Source organism: Perognathus longimembris, chromosome 24 (genome assembly GCF_023159225.1).
Source record: "Perognathus longimembris pacificus isolate PPM17 chromosome 24, ASM2315922v1, whole genome shotgun sequence".
In the NCBI taxonomy this organism is placed as follows: Eukaryota; Metazoa; Chordata; class Mammalia; order Rodentia; family Heteromyidae; genus Perognathus; species Perognathus longimembris.
The window spans coordinates 10,558,391-10,578,892 of record NC_063184.1 but is presented as its reverse complement, the minus strand read 5'-3'; the positions used below and the strand labels follow the sequence as shown (position 1 = coordinate 10,578,892).

The window sequence follows — 20,502 nt, the reverse complement described above, 5'->3', positions numbered from 1 at the left end:
CTCTGGTGGTGTAACCCAGAAACAAGACCCATCCATGAACTGTATTTCAGGTCACTAGGAAAATCATTAGGCGGTATGTAGCCTCTGATGGCACAGAGAAAGAAGAGATTACCATGCAGGGGACACCCCAGGACCCCATCAGCATCGAGGATGGGGATGAATATTCCAAAGTTATAAAACGTGTGGTGTTGAAGAGTGACACTGAGCAGTCAGAGGTGAGGTCAACCAGCTGTCCAAGTCTTATTGCCTAGAGAAGAGCAAATTGGAGTTCAAGTGAAAAGAAGGCAGTTCTATATTCCTGTTGGTCTTTCTATGAAAATCTGCTGTCCTTACATATCCCTTTCTTTTTTTCCTGTTTCATGACTGTGTAATTTTCAAGTAACCTCCAGAGAGCTTTGTTACCATTATTCTCATCGTCCTTGTTTTGTCCTTTTCATTTCTATTTAATTCACAGTTAATGATGGTAGAAATCCTAAAGTCAAAGAATGAAATTCTGCCAGGTGCTCATGGCTCATGCCTATAATCCTAGCTACTCAGGAGGCTGAGATGTGCAGATTGAAGTTCAAAGTCAGCCCAGGCAGGAGAGGCTGTGAGACTGTTATCTCTAATTAATCACAGAAAAAGCTAGAAGTGGCACTGTGGCCTTGAGAAAAAAAAAAAAAAAAAGCTCAGAGACAGTGCCCAGGCGCTGAGTTCAAGCCCCACGACTGACAAAAAGAAAAGAAAAAGAATGAAATTCTGTTTGCTGTGAAGTATAAGATATGAAGACACTGTATCCATGTCCTGTGGTGCTCCAGCCTGATTGCCATTTCAGTTTTCCAAATGTCACTCGAAATTGTTGTATGATATTACCACCCTGGGCCTAGTGCCAGTGTCTCACACCCAAAATCCTAGCTACTCATGAGGCTGATATCTGAGGATTGCAGTTCAAAGCCACTCCCAGAAAAGCCCATGAGACTCTTATCTCCACTTAACCAGCAAAAAAGTAAAAACCCAAAAAAGCAAAAAACCAAAAGTAGAGCTGAGGCTCATATGATAGAGTGCCAGCCGTGAGTGGAAAAAGCTGAAAGCATGAGGCCCTGTGTTCAAGCTCCAGTACAAAACAAAAACATACAAACAACAACAACAAAATAAAATAGACCCATACATGTTCATCCAAGTGTCTAGCTAACTGGCTGAGTAGGTATTGTGGAAACACAGTTTTAAACATGCCCAGTTGATTATAATTCTTATTTCCAAAATAATGTTTGCTGGGAGGCCAGCATATTATATTGCAGTCATCTCATGTTGTTTTTCTTCGACATTGTGAGTTTCATTATTTGTCATGTTGTGTTCATCAGAAATTATGTATTGTGTGTCCTTCATCAGGTCACTTTATCTGAGCCCAGCATTTTGTCCAGCACCTCACAATTTCAGGCTGAACCAGTAGAAGGCCGTAGAGTCAGCAAAGTTGTTAAGACAACTATGGTACGTGGAGAGAGGATGGAGAAGCACCTAGGTGACTCTAGGCTAGCCACTGATCTTCCTTCAGCCAAAGATGACTTTGAAGAGGTATAGAAGCATCATTCCATCTTGTGTCATTTTCTTTTTGTGTGTATTTTATGTTTGCATTACATCTAAAATGAACATTGCCATTGTATCATCGCATACATGACTTCATAGAAAGCTCTGGGCTCATTCAAGGGACTTTATTTCCTGTTTGAATAATGAATAGAGAGAAGGAATGTTTCCTCAACCTGTAGTCTTCGTACAGGTCAGCCAATGAAAAATCCTGAAATATTCAGATTCACTTGGGCCAAACCAAAATCAGAATATCAGGAGTAGGGTTGTGACAGTGTATCTTACTTGAGAACAGCAGCAATGTCTTACTCTCCCAGTTAATAAGGAAAAGAAGTAAAGGTACTACAAATTATCTTGCTTGCAAATATTCTCAACATTAACAATGATAGGCTTTGAAGAAATTTAGATAAAAGTGTTTATATCTGTTCATTAAAAAGAATAACAATTGCTGGCTCCCAGCAATTAGGAAATGGGTTTTCAGTGGTAAATCTATAGACTCTTATTCTGAATTCAAACAGGGAATATCCCAAAGACCAAAATGAATTTTCTAAGTTAACAGCAAGCTACTAAGACTTGGCATGATCCTTAGGATGAGTCTCACCTAAAACCTGACATGATCTAGTATAAAACTGATAAGATATGGAGACTTTATGGTAAACCAAGTGAAGATGCATAGATTTTGTTGTAAATATAGATTGAATTTTTATTACATGAATACTGTACTTCTTTGGTATATTTGTAATATACAATGGGTTAATCATGATATCTATTGACAATCTAAATTCTGAAATGCATATGATCCCAAAACACATGCAAATAATTACAAAAGATATTTTTGCTATTGACCATTTTGAAGTTATATGCAAAGATGTGTTGTCATTTATTCCCAGACCAGGGCTGCATCTGTATCTCTCTATGCTTGTAGAGCCCCAGGAATACTTAAAAAATTATCTATGTCCACAAAACATTTGACAACTGGTAATCTCAAATGTTCAGTGGCCGAATTCTCTGAACTTTTACACATGGGGGTTTGTTTCTATGTTTTTGCCTGTGGTCATGATATTTATCATTCAACTCTGTCCAGGAGGAAGAAAGGAGTCAGACAAGAAAGAAATTCAGCCAGGCAGTATGGATGTTAGTTAGAAGTTTTTTTGTAATGCAATATATAAAAAAGTTCTCCATAAATGGGAAGAATTTTAAAGGAGTTGTTAAATCAAACTCAATTCTCAAGTCAAGTCCTGGGAGATACTTTTATATCTGTTCATATATCTCCTTTCATATAGACTGTGGATTTGCAAAGAACTAGATTGAACGATTGAACACTGGTTTATCCTTAGTGATGCCTCGTTTTCCTTCTTTCTCACCCCAGGCTTTGAGTTACACAGGTAACCACATGAAGGTCCACTTTCCCAGTTTAGTAGAGAATGAGATCTTGAAAGAGGATGGATCAATAATTAAAAGGTTTGGCCTAGCATGGCGTGATGCTTTGACAACTAACACTATAAAGTATGTTTCCAATTTTTAAGACAAGAGGGACAAAACCTGAGCAAATCCTCTGAAACCCTTCAGGAACTGCCAACCATTCTGTATTTTAAGTCTTTGCTCAGAAATGTTGTTGTATTACACCTGGAGCATCTCTCGATCCTTTAAAATGATCCCTGAGGCATAACTTTACACAGCTATATTCCTGGAAGTTTATTTTACCAGTCTATAATGTCACTGACGTAGCTGAAGCCAAGGCATTGTTGACTCACATTGTGCTAATAGATTTGAGGAGCACAAGAAGAGATGGTATCTAATCAGTTGCTCACAACTCAATTTGGGGACAAGCTACATTCAGCTCAGCCACAGTCAATCATTACTTAAGTGTATATGTTTCAATATTCTATTCCGTGACTCTGCATGCAAGTAACAAGTAATATAAGCATGATTTGGTTGCCCAGAAATGGGAATGTATCTAGTGATGCTGAACCTGGGGGTGGGGGAGGGTGCAGTTAAGAAGTAAGAAAATGTGGGAGGTGATAAGTAGTACTTTCTCTGCAGATAGACGGGTACTGGCTGGGTGGTGTTGGGAAAGATGGAGGAGTGCCTTAATATGAAGATAATAACAAGAAGAGTAGTAGCTGTGAGACACAGTGGGCTGCCCTGTCTGCCATAGATTTAATACATAAGCTTGAGTACCCTTCAGGTGGTCTTGTAACTGCCCTGCTAGTGCTGCCAGGATTAATAGAATGTTCTCAAATTCTGCTTGGGGGGCGGGGAGACACACAATGGGAATCCAAGTTGCTATTGTGCTCTTCATTTCATTGAAAAGAAAGATGATCATGTGTAGTACTCTACCATGCTATTTTAAGCCTTCAGAACATAATAATTAGAACTGCAAAATTAAAGGTTCTGTCACCATCCCACCCTCCAATCAAATGTGAAAAGCAGCAGCAGCTAGGAATTTTAAAGAGTGCAGTTGTTCTCTTAGAATCTTAAAATGCTCATGAATTAGGAATAAAAATGCTTCATCTCACGTCAAAGTCTTTTATTCAGTTATTCTGATGAAATTATGCAACCCCTGCCTGCCTCAGAGTCACAGTATTGTGCCTTCTTGTTGCTGTTGAATTCAAAGCTACAGATTTATACCATTCGATTCCCACAGTCACTCAGCCTACTGAAGGTGTTTTAACCATATGCATATATCATATTCATGAGTATTTCAGCTGCATACACCTGCAGAAAATATAGGAAAATATCCTGAGATTGAGGATGAGCCTGTGAGACTAATGCTGTAAAGCTTTCTCCTACTTCCGGAAGAAAAAAAGCTATCGAGTAGTTATGGGTACTCAACAGTTAGGACAAACATAATTTGATTTCAACCACTGCAACCAAGTTTGACTTTTTTCTTAATTGAGAAAACAAAATTAAGTTTATCTTCAACTGCAAAGCAATCCATGTAGTCTCAGAGGGGAGAAGAAGAGAAAGTGAAAGAAGAAGAGACAGAGAGAGAGAGGAAAAAGATGTTCAAAAGAAAGTTGAAAATACTTTGGCTGAAGTAAGTCATTTTCATAAACTCAGGATGAGCTTCATGAGGTATTATTGGGTGGTGAGCAGAACTTCTCTGCCGGGCTTCGCTCTACCCCCCATCCACATGGGGGTGTCCTGGGCTTGTCCTCCTCTTCCATGTGGTCGTCTCTCGCTCTCTCACATCCCCTGGCCAGTAGGGATTAATCGCGGGAGCGGAGACCCCAGATAGCCTCAGTCAGCGTGTGGTCGCAGGACTCCTGCCCCCTTCCCATCCCAAGGAAGACACGGGTCATGGGGGAGTCCCGGAGAAAGCCTCAGGGACGTTCTGATTTATTCAAGGGAGAGGACAATAATTTATACCCCTAAAGGCGGGCACAGGAGAGGGGCTACTGGATTTTAATGATTGGCTTGATGGACTGTCCATCAGTTGATGTCACGGAACTTCCTCTATGGATGGAGACCACAGCCCCCCAAGGACCAGGTTTCTGGGGTCCCCGCCATTACACACGTGGCCGTGAGCTGAGAGGTGGAGGTTGCTTTGCTTCTCTTCCGGTTGAAGCCGGAAAGGGGGTGGGACGGGCTAAGTGGACCGTCCCCTCTTAAAGGCACAGCTGTCCCCAACACTTCTCAGCTCTGAACATTTGGAGTCCATAAAGGAAAGGTGGCTCAAACAATCAATGCTGGTCCTCCTTCTTGCTGGTTTTGAGTGAAGATGTGGGATTTGGTAGTTGAGGATGCAGGTTCTGGAATGCTAAATTCTTGACTCCATGACATGCTAATGTTTGAAATGGAAGATGTTGCTTCAGTTCTCTAAGATTGAGTCTGTAGTTGTCATAGTCCCAGTCTGACACATAACATTCACCAAATACTTCCAAGTAGGTAGCAAGAAGGACAGAGAATGAACAAATTATTGCAGCATCATTTTCCATTAAGGATGTAGGAAAATAATTGTTGAAATATAATGATAAGCCATAGCCTCTTATATATGTTTTTTTGTTGTTGTTGAGCCAGCACTGGGGCTTGAATTCAGGGTCTGGGTGCTGACATTAACTTTTTCACTCAAGTGTAGCACTTTACCCACTTGAGCCACATTTCCACTTCCACCTTTTTTCGTTAATTGAAGATAAGAGTCTCACAAACTGTGTCTCTCAGTTCTCAAGTCTCCTAATCAGCTGGATTACAGGTGTGAGCCACTGATGGTAGGCTTATGTCTCAACTAGCCCTGAGTTCAATGAATTGCAAGAACATGTTAGATTGATGATGTATGATAGTAGGATTCACTGAAGGAGCAAAATTGTCAGGGTTCTAAAAGAACAGAAGTCACATTTGCCTTCCAGGGCACGTTTCCTCTCTCCTTTCCTCTCCTTCCTCATCTCTACAGGAAGCCCTGTAGGCCTCTAATGAGGATAGTTACTTTCTTATATATTGACAAACTAATCATTCAGTTTTTAAAGATCTGTGAAGCATGGCAATATTCTACTAGAGAATAATTTGAGGAGATGTGATTGCAAAACGGTTTTAAGAATGAAGCAGTTAGCTTAAAAGTATTTTGCACAAGTTAAATTTCAAAGGGTTTTTCTTAGTCTGTCAAAAAAGTACTCATGGAATCATTATTTAAGGATAGATTAGGCTCTTTTAGATCATTGCCACTTATCCAAAACCCAACTGATGATATGGTTTCCTTTTGAGCATATCATATTCAAGAATGGTTTTGATTATTTTCTAAAGATTAAAAAAATACATTTCTGGGCTGGGGATATAGCCTAGTGGCAAGAGTGCCTGCCTCGGATACACGAGGCCCTAGGTTCGATTCCCCAGCACCACATATACAGAAAACGGCCAGAAGTGGCGCTGTGGCTCAAGTGGCAGAGTGCTAGCCTTGAGCGGGAAGAAGCCAGGGACAGTGCTCAGGCCCTGAGTCCAAGGCCCAGGACTGGCCAGAAAAAAAAAAAAAATACATTTCTTCTTCTAAAGAACTCATGACTTCATACCGCTTGCCAGAGTGGCTGAACCAGTTTACATTCCCACCAACAAAGAAGTAGGGTTCCCTTTTGGCCACATCCCCTCCAACATTTGATATTGTTAGTTTTTTTTAATATAGGACATTCTTACTGGGGTGAGATGGGATCTCAATGTTGTTTTGATTTGCATTTCTTTTATGGCCAGTGATGTAGAGCACTTTTTCATATGTCTCTTGGCCATTCTCATTTCCTTATCAGAGAAGTCTCTTTTTAAGTCTTTAGCCCACTTGTTGAGGGGATTATTGTTTCTTTGCGGTTTTGTTTTGGAGGAATATAATTTTTTTAGTTCTACATATATTTTAGATATGAGGCCTTTGTCTGTTGTATGGCCGGTAAAGATCTTTTCCCAATCTGTGGGCTTTCTGTTTATCTTGTGAGCTATGTCCTTTGCCCTGTACCTGCTCTATCTCTGTATCTTATCTGAGTACGTTGGAAACCGTGTATACTGGTATTAGAACTAGGAAAGTGAAAGGGAATACCAAAATCGAGAGACACAGGGTAAAAAAGAAAAACAACTACAAAAGCAATACTTGCCAAACTGTTTGGTGTAAATGAACTAAACAACTCATGGGGGGGGGGGGAAGGAAAGGGAGAGGGGGAAGGGGGAGTGAAGGAGGAGGTAACAAACAGTACAAGAAATGTATCCAGGGCTGGGAATATGGCCTAATGGCAAGAGTGCTTGCCTTGTAAACATGAAGCCCTGGGTTCGATTCCCCACCACCACATCTATAGAAAATGGCCAGAAGTGGTGCTGTGGCTCAAGTGGCAGAGTACTGGCCTTGAGCAAAAACAAGCCAGGGACAGTTTTCAGGCCCTGAGTCCAAGGCCCAGGACTGGCCAAAAAAAAAAAAGAAAAGAAAGAAAAGAAATGTATCTAATGCCTAACGTATGAAACTGTAACCTCTCTGTATATCAATTTGACAATAAAAATTTAAAAAAATAATAAATAAAATTTTAAAAAAGAACTCATGACTTATTTCTGGATATAAGAGTCATGTTTAAAAGAAATAGATGAAGCTGGCTTACACTTATAATCTTAGCTAATCAGGAGGCTGAGAACTGAAGATCACAGTTTGAAGGTAGCCCAAGCAGGAAAGTCTGTGAGACTCTTATCTTCAATAGAACTCCCAAAACTGAGAAGTGGAGCTTTGCCTCAAGTGATTGAGTGTTAGCTCTGAGCATAAAAGCTCATGGATGGGATGGCAACTGGGCGCTGAGTGTAATCTCCAAGACTGACACAGAAAAGACAGGTGTCATTATACTAATCATTTGGTATGGAATTATGTAAAATGAAGTCAGAAAATACTTTAACATCACAGTTTACCCACAGACCTATCAGCTGCCTTTTCACAATAAAGAGTCCGAACCTCTTTTCTCTGTTCCAGGACAACAATGAGTAAGGCGAGTACGCAGAAGAGGGCTGTGGTGAAGGACCAGCGCGGGACACGCATTGACCTGGAGCACCTGGAGGATGTAGCAGAGGCAGGAGAGCAGGATGACCTCCAGCGCGATCTCCAGAAACTCCTGCGGCATTTCTGCAAGGAGGACTCCAAGCAAGAGGCCCAATGAAGGACTGCCCAGTTCTCACACCAGAAACCACACTCACTCAATATGCAATTTTCCACTTCCTTAGAAGAATGACCTAACTGGCCTAATCAATGGAATTCCCCTGACATTTCCACTGTTAGCAAATATATAGCCTTTTGATTTTTTTTCTTTCTTCTTCCCCATACTCTTTAACTATAAAGCTAATTTGTGACCAAAGATAGCATCCTTCATTCTGGATGCTCTAGCCACTCACTACCTTGTGTGTCTGTGCTATCCAGGGAACTGGCTGCCTCTGTTGTGCTTTGCTTCTGCAACCAGCTCCATGGAAATTCATTGATCAGAAGACTTCACCTGCAGATCTCTTCAAATAACAGATAGAGGAATCCTTCAGAGGGATGTATCTGTGTATAATGTATATAGCTGGATGCTCAGATCAACCACATATTAAAATGAAAGCCACTGCCTATCATAACGTCACTGGGCATCACGGAATCAAAGGCCTCTAGGAATGGCGGAACAATGGTTAATTAAGATATTGCTAACACAATCAAATGTTAATACTGGCAAAAGAAGCACTTCAGACCTACCTACCATGTCCTTACCACTTACAGAGTAACCATTGCTCCTAATTAAACATGGGTTAATAATCTTGAAAAAATAAAACTGTCCTAACCAAGAAGTGACAGCTGGTGCTGACCAGCAATAATTTGTGACTCCAATAGGCTCTGAGTGGGGGCAAAGGGAACTGAAGGCAAACAGGTCAAAACAATGAGGTATTCAGTTGCTAGAAGCAGCATCCTGTGTGTGGCTTTCTAGCATCTTCAGGTCTTTGAGATTTTTGGACACGTTGGCAGGGTATTTTAAAAGCTACAGCTACTGTAGTTTTCATTGTTGCTTTTTTGCAAAACCACACTGTCTTACTGGTGGTACTTCATTCTGGCTGCTGCACTGTAGATAATTCATTGAAGACTGATTTTTTTCCCATGACACACAAAATTTAAATTCCCTTCATCATATTGCAGTGATTTCTTTCTTTCATGTTCTCTATTCTTTTTGGGTTTAACTCTTCTTACTATCTGCATGTGGCATTTTTAAAAAAGTCAAAATCACAGTCAAAATCCCTCTTCTAGTCACATTCATGGTTTTTATCCTTTCTACCCTTCAGTGAGCACTCTTCACTTTTTAGCTAGGTCTGTTTTTCAGCCTACAGACAAAACTGAGAAGTACTTGGAAATTTTGATATGGGTTAAAATTTGGGGTTTATTTATTTGAAATCCAAATTTCCCTCAGTGGAAACTCAGAAGTGCATTAGTGCAACTTTCTCTCTCTTTCTCTCTTTCTCTCTCTCTCTCTCTCTTTCTCTCTTTCTTTCTTTCTTTCTTTCTTTCTTTCTTTCTTTCTTTCTTTCTTTCTTTCTTTTCTTTCTTTCTTTCTTTCTTTCTTTCTTTCTTTCTTTCTTTCTTTCTTTCTTTCTTTCTTTCTTTTTTGGTTTCCAAGAAGAGACAAGAACCATCTGAATGATTTTCACATCCTGTTTCTTACTCCTCTCGTGGTTGGAGCTGTCTAACACTTTAACATTATATAAATATATTTACAATTATATTCATATACACAGTATACATTTTGAATCAGTTGTTGGTTAAAGAAATGTATATTCAAAGAAGACGAATTAAAACAAAAAACAGATTATATCCTCCAGGAATTGAACTTTTTCCAACTCTATCTGGTCTTTTCCTTTTAGGCAAAAATGACTCATTGCTCTGAATGTGGAAAAAAAAGAAAGTAAAGAAACACAACAAACGATGACACTTCATGATTTAAAGTAATGTTGCCAAGACAGAAAATTTACTGGGAGGGAGATTGCCCATCAATCAAATCTCCTAAGCCTCAAACACTAGTTGGATAGAAAATAAAGCAGTCGTTGGCAGCCAAACTGAGAGAAACCCATGGTGAAATTTTGAGACGCGCCACGGCCTTCCTGGTACAACCTTCACTGGAGCTCAAGAAAAGCATTTCTGTTGTGTTATTTGCAGTGCAAATGATGTCTGTGTAGCAACATAATGGTTATTCACCTTCCTTTGATTTTCTTTTTGATTTTTGCTGTGTTATCAAAAAAAAACTTGAATACTGTGAGAAGAAGTGATTTTTCAGTTAATGAATCAGCATCTTGTTCCCATGGTGATAACACTAATTGAATATATTTATGAGGGCATGTATTAGTTAATGGAAACAAAATACAACACTAACAATACATAGCTGCAATGTTGTACAATGGCTGATTTAACTAAATAAAATGTACAAGTGTTAAATGTGGCAACAGTGATTTGTTCTTCTTTATTGCAAGTCTACCATCTGAGGAGAATAAGAGACTATCGAGGGAATGAGATAGATTTGAAACACACAGAATTTACAAAGTGCTTTTAGAGATGGTTTCATGCTTAATTGATTGTCTTGTGGGCCTCTGTGCTATGAAGCACTGAGATGAATAGAATGTTTGCCTTGTGCCACAACAATAGATGGAATTTTAGTCACTAGTTAATAAAAACTAGGAATTTGGGGACTTGAGGGAGATGTGAACAGGGTGATGTAGCTTGCAGTATGTTTTGGGCAATTTTCCATGGGGCCTTGGCTGTCTCAAAATGCCTGATGCTCAGAACAGCTTTCAGCTCTGGGGTCTTATTTCTCTTTCACAGCCTGAGAATTAGAAATTAAATGAATGTGTTAATATAAAGACAGGACCAAATACCCAGGTACTGATGTCTCATGCCTGTAATCCTAGCTTGAGGCTGAGATCTGAGGATCACAGTTCTAAACCAGCCCAGGCAGAAAAGTCTGTGAGAGCCTTATCTCCAATTAACCACCAAAAAGCCAGAAGTACAGGTATGGCTCAAGTGGTGGAGTGATGGTCTTGTAGTCCCAGTACCTACACACACACACACACACACACACACACACACACACACACACACACACAACAGAACAAAATAAAATTCTGAAATCAGCAGTGCCTAGGTTGTTTGGCTTGGTTTCAGTTTTAGAAAAATCGCTGCAATCATATATATATATATATATATATATATATTTATATATGCAGTGTATACACACAATATACATTAGTCATATTAAAAGGATGCAGTGGTTCCTCTGACCCTTCAACAGAAATTTATTTAAAAAGTAGGGAGAAAGGAGTCTTTTAGACTGAGGAACGATTATTCACATTTCATAAATAACTTGATTTAGTCATCAAAGGGGGAAAATTACACACAAGCACATTGATACAGGTTTGAATTAGAGAACACGCTGCTTAGTTATGTCATTCAGTCTATGTCAGCATGGAGAGCCTGGGGATCAATCAGTAGGTAGGCAAAACTAAGACTAAATCAGGGAAAGAGACGTTAAGCCTATATGTAATGAGATAAAGAACTAGAAGTTCGTTTTTATTTTACTAATGGAATAAAGATGACCTGTTTGCTTTCCTTCTGTTTAAACAAATGTGAAGTTCTTTGTTTTAATTTGGCATCTCTGATTAAAAGCTGCCCGCTCCTGGCCGGGTGCTGGTGGCTCACACTTCTAACCCTACCTACTCAGGAGGCTTCGATGGGAGGATCACAGTTTGAAGCCAGCCCAGGCAGGAAAGTCCTTGAGACTCTTACCTCCACTAAACTACCAAAAGAGCCAGTAGTGGAGCTGTAGCTCAAGTGGTAGAGCATTAGCCTGGAGCAAAAGAAGCTCAGGAATAGCACCCAGGCCCTGAATTCAATCTCCAAGACCAGAACAAAAACCCAAACAACACTACTCTCTCTTTCCTTTAGGTGAGTTCTGAGTTCTGTGTCAAAGCCAATTGAGGCTAGAATTATAGACTTACAAGGAACACAGTAAATAATGTATAATACAACTTGATCTCAATAGAATAACAGAACATTTAATGAAATCTTTTAAAGGTGTGCAAAAGAAAACAAAACTTCCTAATTCCTGCACATAAATTTGAAATTTCTGTTTGGTTGTGATAAAAATTTTCCATGAAAAGTCAAAGAACGTGTTGCTTGAAATTTAATACACACAATGTTATCAATGCATCATCAAGATACAATCTGGGTACAGCTGTTTTGTATGGCAGACAGACATATTTGATGGCACTATTTTGTTTTTAAGGAAAATATATATATTTAAATTATAAGGGGGAAGTACAGAGAGATTATAATTACATAAGTCAGGTAATGAACATGTTTCTTTTTGAACAGTGTGCAAGTATTTCCAATAAGCCAATAGATTCAATCACTAAAAGTATTCAATTGTCAGGTGTTCAAAATGTCCCCCTGAGTCAGTCTGACAAAATGGTGAAGCTTGTGGTTATATAACAGGATCTGGATTAGAATCACTTGCTATGCTATTTCTCAGTAGGTGACCTTGCCCAGGTTCATCCTCTAGAAGACAAATTTCTTGTTAGTAAGAGATGACAACAGTGGCATCGGACAGGGGTCGCTGTGCAGACAGACAAGAACAGCAAGCCCCGACCTATTGGTTAGCCCTTCAATCTGGAAATGCCAGTATGGCTAATGGCCAGTGTGTCCTTGCTGCTCATTTATTGTGGACCCACATTCATGACTGGGGCTAATCTAATTGTGATGGACCATACCACTGTATCTTCATTACTGCCAGTTGTCTTCAATGTGCTCTGGGAAAGTCCCATGGTCTTCACCACAAGGCAAACGCTGAAAGACAAACAAGTTGAATAATTTGCCCAATATCATACAGCTAGAAAAAAAAACTGATAACTCTGGAATAAGATCCAAGCAAATAGTTCCAACAAGAAACCACACTCTTCTCACTGAAACACACAGCCTTTCTATGTGCAATCTTACAGAGGAGATCATTTTCACAAGTAATAAAAATGTATTTTATTCTAGAGAAAGAACCTTTCATATAAAAAAAAAGCCCCATTTCAGTGCATATGTAATTTGTATTCTTCTGGGGGAATAAGCCCTTCCTTATTCAAATTTATCTTTAATTCCTAACCTATCTCATTGCTCAATAGAGGATCTTGACTTTGTTTTACAAGAAAATAGATGTCAGTGGGCAAAATGATGTCAGTGGGCAAAATGATGTCAGTGCTATATTAATTAAAGCCTGCAAAGGAAAGACAATGTCCTGGGTTCTTCTGAATCTCCCCTGGCAGCTGTCATGGGTCCTCTTGATCACCCCCATTCAGCAGGAAGTAGCCAGAACAGAGCTCGAAGCCCCCCTTCCCGGCCCTCATGTCCCAAAGACAGTCAGGGATCGCTCAAAAGGTTCATTTTTCTGAATGGTCTTTACTTTGTCTTTACTATATAAACCCTTTAAAACTATATATTAAAAAAAAGAGAACCAATACTTTATCAATAGTATATGTATAATAAGCTTGGATATATTACATATGGTTTCCATGGATTTATCATACATGAGTCAGGGATCTGTTATACATGATTTTAACCGAGTGTGGTTAAAAATTACACTTTAAAAATCAGTGTCAAAGTGAAACGATCTTAAATAACTATGCGCACATATGGATATGAATTGATATATCAACTTAATCCATTTCTTCAAATCCATTGATATGAAGAAGCTCTCAGTCAGCCCAGTCCCAAGCTGTCATCAGTGGAATTTAAGTTATGTGATTGGAACTAAAGGCATTGTTCAAGTGGTAGAGTGCTGGCCTTGAGTGAAAAAAAAGCTAAGCAAAAGCACGAGGCCCTGAGTTCAGGCCCCAGTACCACCTCCTACACCAAAACAAAAATCATGTGATCTGCTTCCCTGCCCTTAATTTTGTGATAATATACATTTTCTTTTTTTCTTTTTTGCTAGTCCTGGGAAATCAATTTAGGATCTAAACTCAGGACTTGATCATTTTTCTTTAAGGCTAGTGTTCTGCCACTGAGCTGTAGCTCCATTTCAGGGTTTTGGGTGACTACTTGGAGATAAGCGTCTCACAGACTTTCCTGCACTGGCTAGCTGGCTTCGAACCTCGATCCTCAGATCTCAGCCTGCAGAATAGGCATGAGCCACCAACACCTGGCTAATGAGTCTTTTTGAAAACAAAAGGCATTCCCTCTCTCCACCAAGGAAACATGAATGTACTTAAGAGACACTGCAAAACATTGAGATTTGTGAAAGGCAGCATGTTTATAATGCAAGTTTAGCAGTGTTAAGAGAAAAGCAGAATTAGTACACTATTAAATTCTATGCATCCTGAACATACACTGGTTTTGCCTCAGTGGTGGTTTCCTTGGAACCATATACCCAACAACACAAATTATTTGTTACTTCCTACCAGAAACACCTTCACAGACAACCCATGGCCTAATCACGTCAGCCCAAATACTAGCTGCCATAAACATCTTTCTTATTCCTATCTCCAAAAGGACCTGGAATCCCCCAAAAACCATGTTCCCCGCACAGAATGCTCACTTGCTTCCTGGATATGTGAACCATGTCCTTGTTATAGAGTGATTGTGTCTTTTCCTCCCAAATCCAGATGCTGAAAAATCTCTGTCCATGGCCCAAATTTGAGGAATGCTTTAGTTACTTAAGTATATATGTCACTTTTGTGAGATACATAAAAAAAAATCCCTAGGGTGACATTGATCAGGATGTCTTGTACTTATAAACTGATATGTTGATTGGTAACCTCTCTGTACAAATATTTAAATATAAAATACAACCCTTCTATATATCACCTTAACAACAAAATAAAATTAACATATATACAACATATATATATATATATAATATAGTCTGGAAGTTAGCAATTAAATGCATGTATTAATATAAAGGCAGAACAAAAACTGGTAACCACATATGTAAGCTTAGGTACTCAGCAAGCTGAGATCTGAGGATCACAGTTTGAAGCCAGCCACCCAGTCAGGGATGCCTATGCCTTATCTCCAATTAATGACCAAAGAGCTGGAAGTGGAGCTCCAGATCCAATAGGAGAGACTAGATTTGACTGAAAAATCTCAGGGACAGTGAGTGCCCAGGCCCTGACTTCAAGCCTCAGTCCTGACACACACAAGAAAAAGAATCCCTAGACAGCAAGCTGGTAATGACCTTCCACTGTATGAGGACATAGAAAGGAAGCCTCTGTGAACTACGGGGGGTGGGGGGGTTCACCCACACCACAGAGCATCACCCATGCCACAGAGCATAATAACCCATGCCACACAGCATTACCCACGCCACACAGTCACCCACACCAGACAGTGTCACCCACCACACAGCATCAACCACGCCACATGGCATCACTGACACCACAGAGCATCACCTATGCCACACAGCATCACCCATGCCACACAGCATCATTCATGCCACACAGAATCACTTGATTGCCAGAAGCCACTGCCAGAGACAAATGTCTGCAGTTTATTTGCAACTTCCTCAGTCTAGCAGTTCCCTACCTGGAACCCTAGGACTAAGACAGCTAAGATAATGTTGTTCTCCTGTCCCCGTGCCCTGTGGCCTTTACCTGCCTCAGGTGCCTCGCTGCTAATGCCATCCTCGGGCCCTGCCTTTCTCTTGTGCGGTCTCGGCAGCCCTCTCACATTCTTCCCCAGGCTTTCTGTCTAACTGACACTCTGTGGATAGAGAAGGAAGATGGAGGAGATGATAGAGCAGAATGATGAAGGAGATGACATCCACCAGGCACATTATACTCATCAACTGACAGGTTGAACTAAAACCTCTTTGCACAACTACTTAAAGACAATTTTACAAAAGGGAAAAAAGAAAACCTCTATCTTCCCTCTTTTTCTTTCTTCTTTTCTTTTAGATGATTCTCCAGTTTTTCAGGTCTTAATCTTATTGTGAGCTATAAACTGTAAACCCTAAATTTATTAGAAATTGTGAGACATAGCTAAGCAGTAGCCAGAGGAAAACTAAAAGCCTTAACCTCAGTTTATAATTTAACTTCTGTAAGTTTCCAGACTAGAAAATAATGAATAAAGTGTCTGAGCACAGAAAATAAGAAGTAGGGTAGATGGCAAAGCTGACAAAGCCTGTTGCATGTTTTCTATCATCTATCTATCTCTCTATCTCTATCTATCTATCTATCTATCTATCTATCTATCTATCTATCTATCTATCATGTCTGTCTATCCCCTGTCTATCTCCTATCTATTATCTATCATTTGTCCATCATCTATCAGTTAATGTATGAGAAAATTGTAATCCTAGCTACACAGGAGGCTGAGATCTGAAGATCTCAGTTCAAATCCAGACCTGGCAAGAAAGTCCATGAGACTCTTACATCCAATTAACCACCAGAAAACCAGAAGAGGTGCTATGGCTCAAGTGGTTGAGTGCAGGCTGTGAGCTGAAGAGCTCAGGCCCAAAGTTCAAGCCCCGAGACCAACCAAAAGAAAAGAAAAGAAAACAACAAAAAGACAACTCTGTAATGTTCTCTCACTGTATTTTGAGTGACACTAATTTACTAAATAAAGTGTATATATTTTTTTAAAAAAGAAAGAAAGTACCAGATCTCAGCACTATTAAATGGACTGTAAGCTATCAATACACTCATGATTTCAGTGAAGCTACAACAGAGAGCTAGGGGAAAAACTTCTAGCTTGGTGTTATTTATTTGTTTGCTATTTAACCAAAGCAAATATTGCACTCATTACAAAATGGGATTTTAAAAAAACCAAAAGAATCTCACCAAAATAAGAATAGCAGAACATGTAAGATCAGTTTCATTAAGGGGTCTCGATGCAGAAGCCATAAAAGTATTAGTAAATGTAATTCAGCACACAATTGAAAAAAGTCATAACCTATGACCACATGGCTTCATTGTGAGGTATATATTGAGTCATTACTAATAGCCAGTAATGAAATTTCTCACTTTGGAAGGTTAAAGGAGAATAATAAATGAACAATATACTCATGATTGCCATAGATGGGCAAGAGGCATTTGATAAACTTAGCATCCATTCTTAATTTTGAATCCTTTGAGGGGGAGATTTAAGCCTTCCCTAACATTATCAAATGATAAGTGTGCATGTAGACATAGAAACAGAATTTACTTAACATAACAAATTTATTTGGGTTAAGAGCCTTGAAGTTAGGTCCAACCCCCTTCAACAGTAGAGAAGGGGCTCATCTCTGGGTCCCTCCCCCTCAAAATCACCTGCACTTCCTGTCTCACACCTCCTCAAGGGCACCATTATGCCCTTGTATTTGTATCTAAGTAATCAGCTCAGCTCTTTGTAAGAGACTCTCAGTTTTGGAATATTTATGAATCCTCTCTTGCCAGATGGCCAAAAGATACTCATCAAATCATTTATTGATTTTACTAGAAACCATAAGAAGAGAGAAGGCAGTAACTGGAGGGTTTTTTTGTTTGCCACATAATAGGACTAAAGAGAATTGGCTTTTAACACATAGTTCACAGATGATTACTATTTTAACCCAAGTGCTTCATAGGAAATATGGTTTAGTCTATATCTTGTAAGCTGATTTTTTTTAATGAACAAAGAGGTCTAGCTCCTATCTAAATTAATGATAGCCACTGGGAACTCTCCCTTTTTTAAGCTGAACAAGAGAATAAATTGTTATTTCACACTGATAAAGAAGCATTAGTCAATGCAAACTGAAAAAAAAATCAAAGAAATATCAATCCTCAGAAAAGTAGAAGTGATTAGTGCAGAAGTTTGTGAACCAGGAGAAACAAGAAAACTGCATGAAGGAAAATACAGTGGCTACAGTTGTCATTGTTTCCTACAATGTTCACACACACACACACACACACACACACACACACACACACACACACACTACTAAATTTAAAGAATGCCAATGGTAGCTGGACACTAGTAGTCCATACCTCTAATCTTAGCTACTCAAGCTGAGATCTAAAAATAACAGTTCAAAGCCATCCCACGAAGGAAAGTTCATGAGATTCGATGGCCAATTAACAAACAAAATCCAGGAGTGGAATTGTGGTTCAAGCTTTTTCTCTCAAGTGCCAGCCTTGAGAGAAAATGCTAAGGACAACACCCAGACCCTGAATTCAAGCCCTAGTACCAGCATACACACACAACAAGGAAATACAAATGGACCAATGATACATACACACATACTACTCAAGAGGCTGAAATTGGAGGACTATGGTTTGAAGCCATCCTGGACAGGAAAGTCTGTGAGACTCTTATCTCCAACTAACCACCAGAAAATTGGAAGTGGAACTGTGGCTCAAGGTAGTAGGGCTCTAATCTTGAGCTCAGGGACAGAGCCCAACCTCTGATTGACAAAAAGGAAAAAAAGAAAAAAAAAGGAAGAAGGAAAGAAAGAAAGAAAGAAAGAAAGAAAGAAAGAAAGAAAGAAAGAAAGAAAGAAAGAGAGAAAGGAAGAAAGAAAGAGAGAAAGAAAGGAAGGAAGGAAGGAAGGAAGGAAGGAAGGAAGGAAGGAAGGAAGGAAAGAAGGAAGAAGGAAGGAAGGAAGAAGGAAGGAAGAAAGGAAGGAAGGAAGGAAGGAAAGAAGGAAAAGGAAAGGGAAGAGACAGAGAGAAAGAGGGAAAGAAAGAAAGAGAGAAAGGTTGAATTTCTAGTTTTTAATTTAACAAGACACTTGCAAGGTTCAATGTTTAATGTTAGAAGTAAAACAAATTAAAGATTCTATAGAAATAAATCGGTGTCCATGCACTGTTACATAAAATAATATAGCATCTTAAAGACTTTGTCTTCCTTAATTAAATGCAATCACTATAAAATTGTTTATGGAATCTTAACTATATTTAATAATTTTTAAATTTAAATTTATGTAGAAGACTCTATTACCAGATATTCTCTGAGACTCCCCAGGTGTTAAGTGACCTAATAGTGTTTAGTTTTTTCTCTTCCTTCCTCCATTCCTCCTTATCACACACTGTTTGAAGGAAGGATAAGATTTAGTTATTACATAGGTATTTAAACCCAAGTAGAAATAGATACTCACACTAAGATATTGTTGATACATAATCTAAACTTTCATTTTAGACAGAGTTGATTTAAGCACAGGTAAATATTGGAAATACAGTACTCAAAAGGAGGATATTCATTTGATGATTTTCTTGGAAAGAACGCTAGCTACTTGTAAGTAATCCAAGAGGTTTAGCTTTACTTCATTGTAGAGACAATCTATGGCGACTATAATATGAAGGGTGAGCCCTCTACAAATTAGTTTTTGCAGTGTCACTTGCATGATTGTACCTGCAGAGTTCCCCAACCCAATGCCACTAGAGGGCAGCAAACGCTCAGTCATTTGCTCCAGGTAGAGGCAGCCACAGGGGAAATCCACTCAAGCCTTGTGACTGGGAAAGTTACTGACATTCTCTTCATCTCAGTTTTACCTATAAAGTGCAGACACCATTACTGAGTGGATGACCCTAAGACCTTCGCCTAACAGACTGTGATTTTTAGCACCTAGTTTCATTGACATCCTGATCATGAAAGTTCAAGTTCAAGCACATTTCTGTTGCCATCATTAATCTCTTTTAAATCAGTAGTGGACTTTGCAATGGTTTTCTTTTACTTTTCTATCTTTTCCTCCCTCCCTCTCCCTCTCCCTCTCCTCTCCCTCTCCCTCTCCCTCTCCCTCTCCCTCTCCCTCTCCCTCTCCCTCTCCCTCTCCCTCCTCTCTCTCTCTCTCTCTCTCTCTCTCTCTCTCTCTCTCTCTCTCTCTCTCTCTTCCTTTGTACTGCTAACTGGGGCTTGAAGTCAGGGCCTGGGCACTGTCCCTCAGCTTTTCACTAAAGGCCATGGCTGTTACAAGAACAGCTTTTCCACTTCTGATGTTTTTGCTAATTCATTGGAGAGAAGAGTCTTGCAGACTTCTTGCCTGGCTGATTATAAACCAGGATCCTCAGATCTCAGCCTCCTGAGTACCTTGGATTGCAAGCATGAGCCACCAGCTCCAAGCTCACTTGTTTTCTAATAGCTTCCTGTCATACAGCCTTTTGCTCCTTTGCTTTCTGCAACATATGCTTCCTCATTGACCATAATGAGCATGCCTAAGCCTTTCCTACCCTAAATTGAAGCAAACTTCTGGAGAATTTATATTTCTTTTACATAGGCTACCCCCTCCTTTCATGCTGAACTGTTGAATTGACACATATAGAAAGCCAAAAAGAGCCCAGTACTGGAAGAAATCCAAGGACTGAAAGCAGGTCAGAGGAAATATGAAAGGCAGGTGTGGGGAATATGAACCAAACAGTTCCCCCCAATAGAGGAAGTTAAGCTAAAGGAAAGATAAACAATAAATCAGAATTTTTTTGTGGGTGGGGGCATAGGGCTTGAACTCAGAGCCCAGCTTTGTTCTTGAGCTTTTGTGCTCAAGGCTAGTGCTCTACCACTTGGAG

At 39.6% G+C, this 20,502-nt stretch overlaps 1 protein-coding gene across 26 annotated transcripts in view; it reads left to right on the top strand.

The window, feature by feature from the left end:
- Ank2 (ankyrin 2) overlaps positions 1-8,792 on the top strand; it is a 457,187-nt gene extending 448,395 nt beyond the window's left edge. For 24 of the 26 annotated variants that reach the window (XM_048333410.1, XM_048333424.1, XM_048333422.1 and 21 more), the window contains 4 exons: positions 51-215; positions 1,369-1,551; positions 2,930-3,021; positions 7,979-8,792. In XM_048333410.1, the coding sequence (XP_048189367.1) occupies positions 51-215; positions 1,369-1,551; positions 2,930-3,021; positions 7,979-8,162 (624 nt within the window). In that variant the 3' untranslated portion in view covers positions 8,163-8,792. The remainder of the gene's footprint in view (positions 1-50; positions 216-1,368; positions 1,552-2,929; positions 3,022-7,978) is intronic. The other 2 variants (XM_048333420.1, XM_048333423.1) reach the window with 2 other exon arrangements.
- Positions 8,793-20,502: the final 11,710 nt, after the last annotated feature.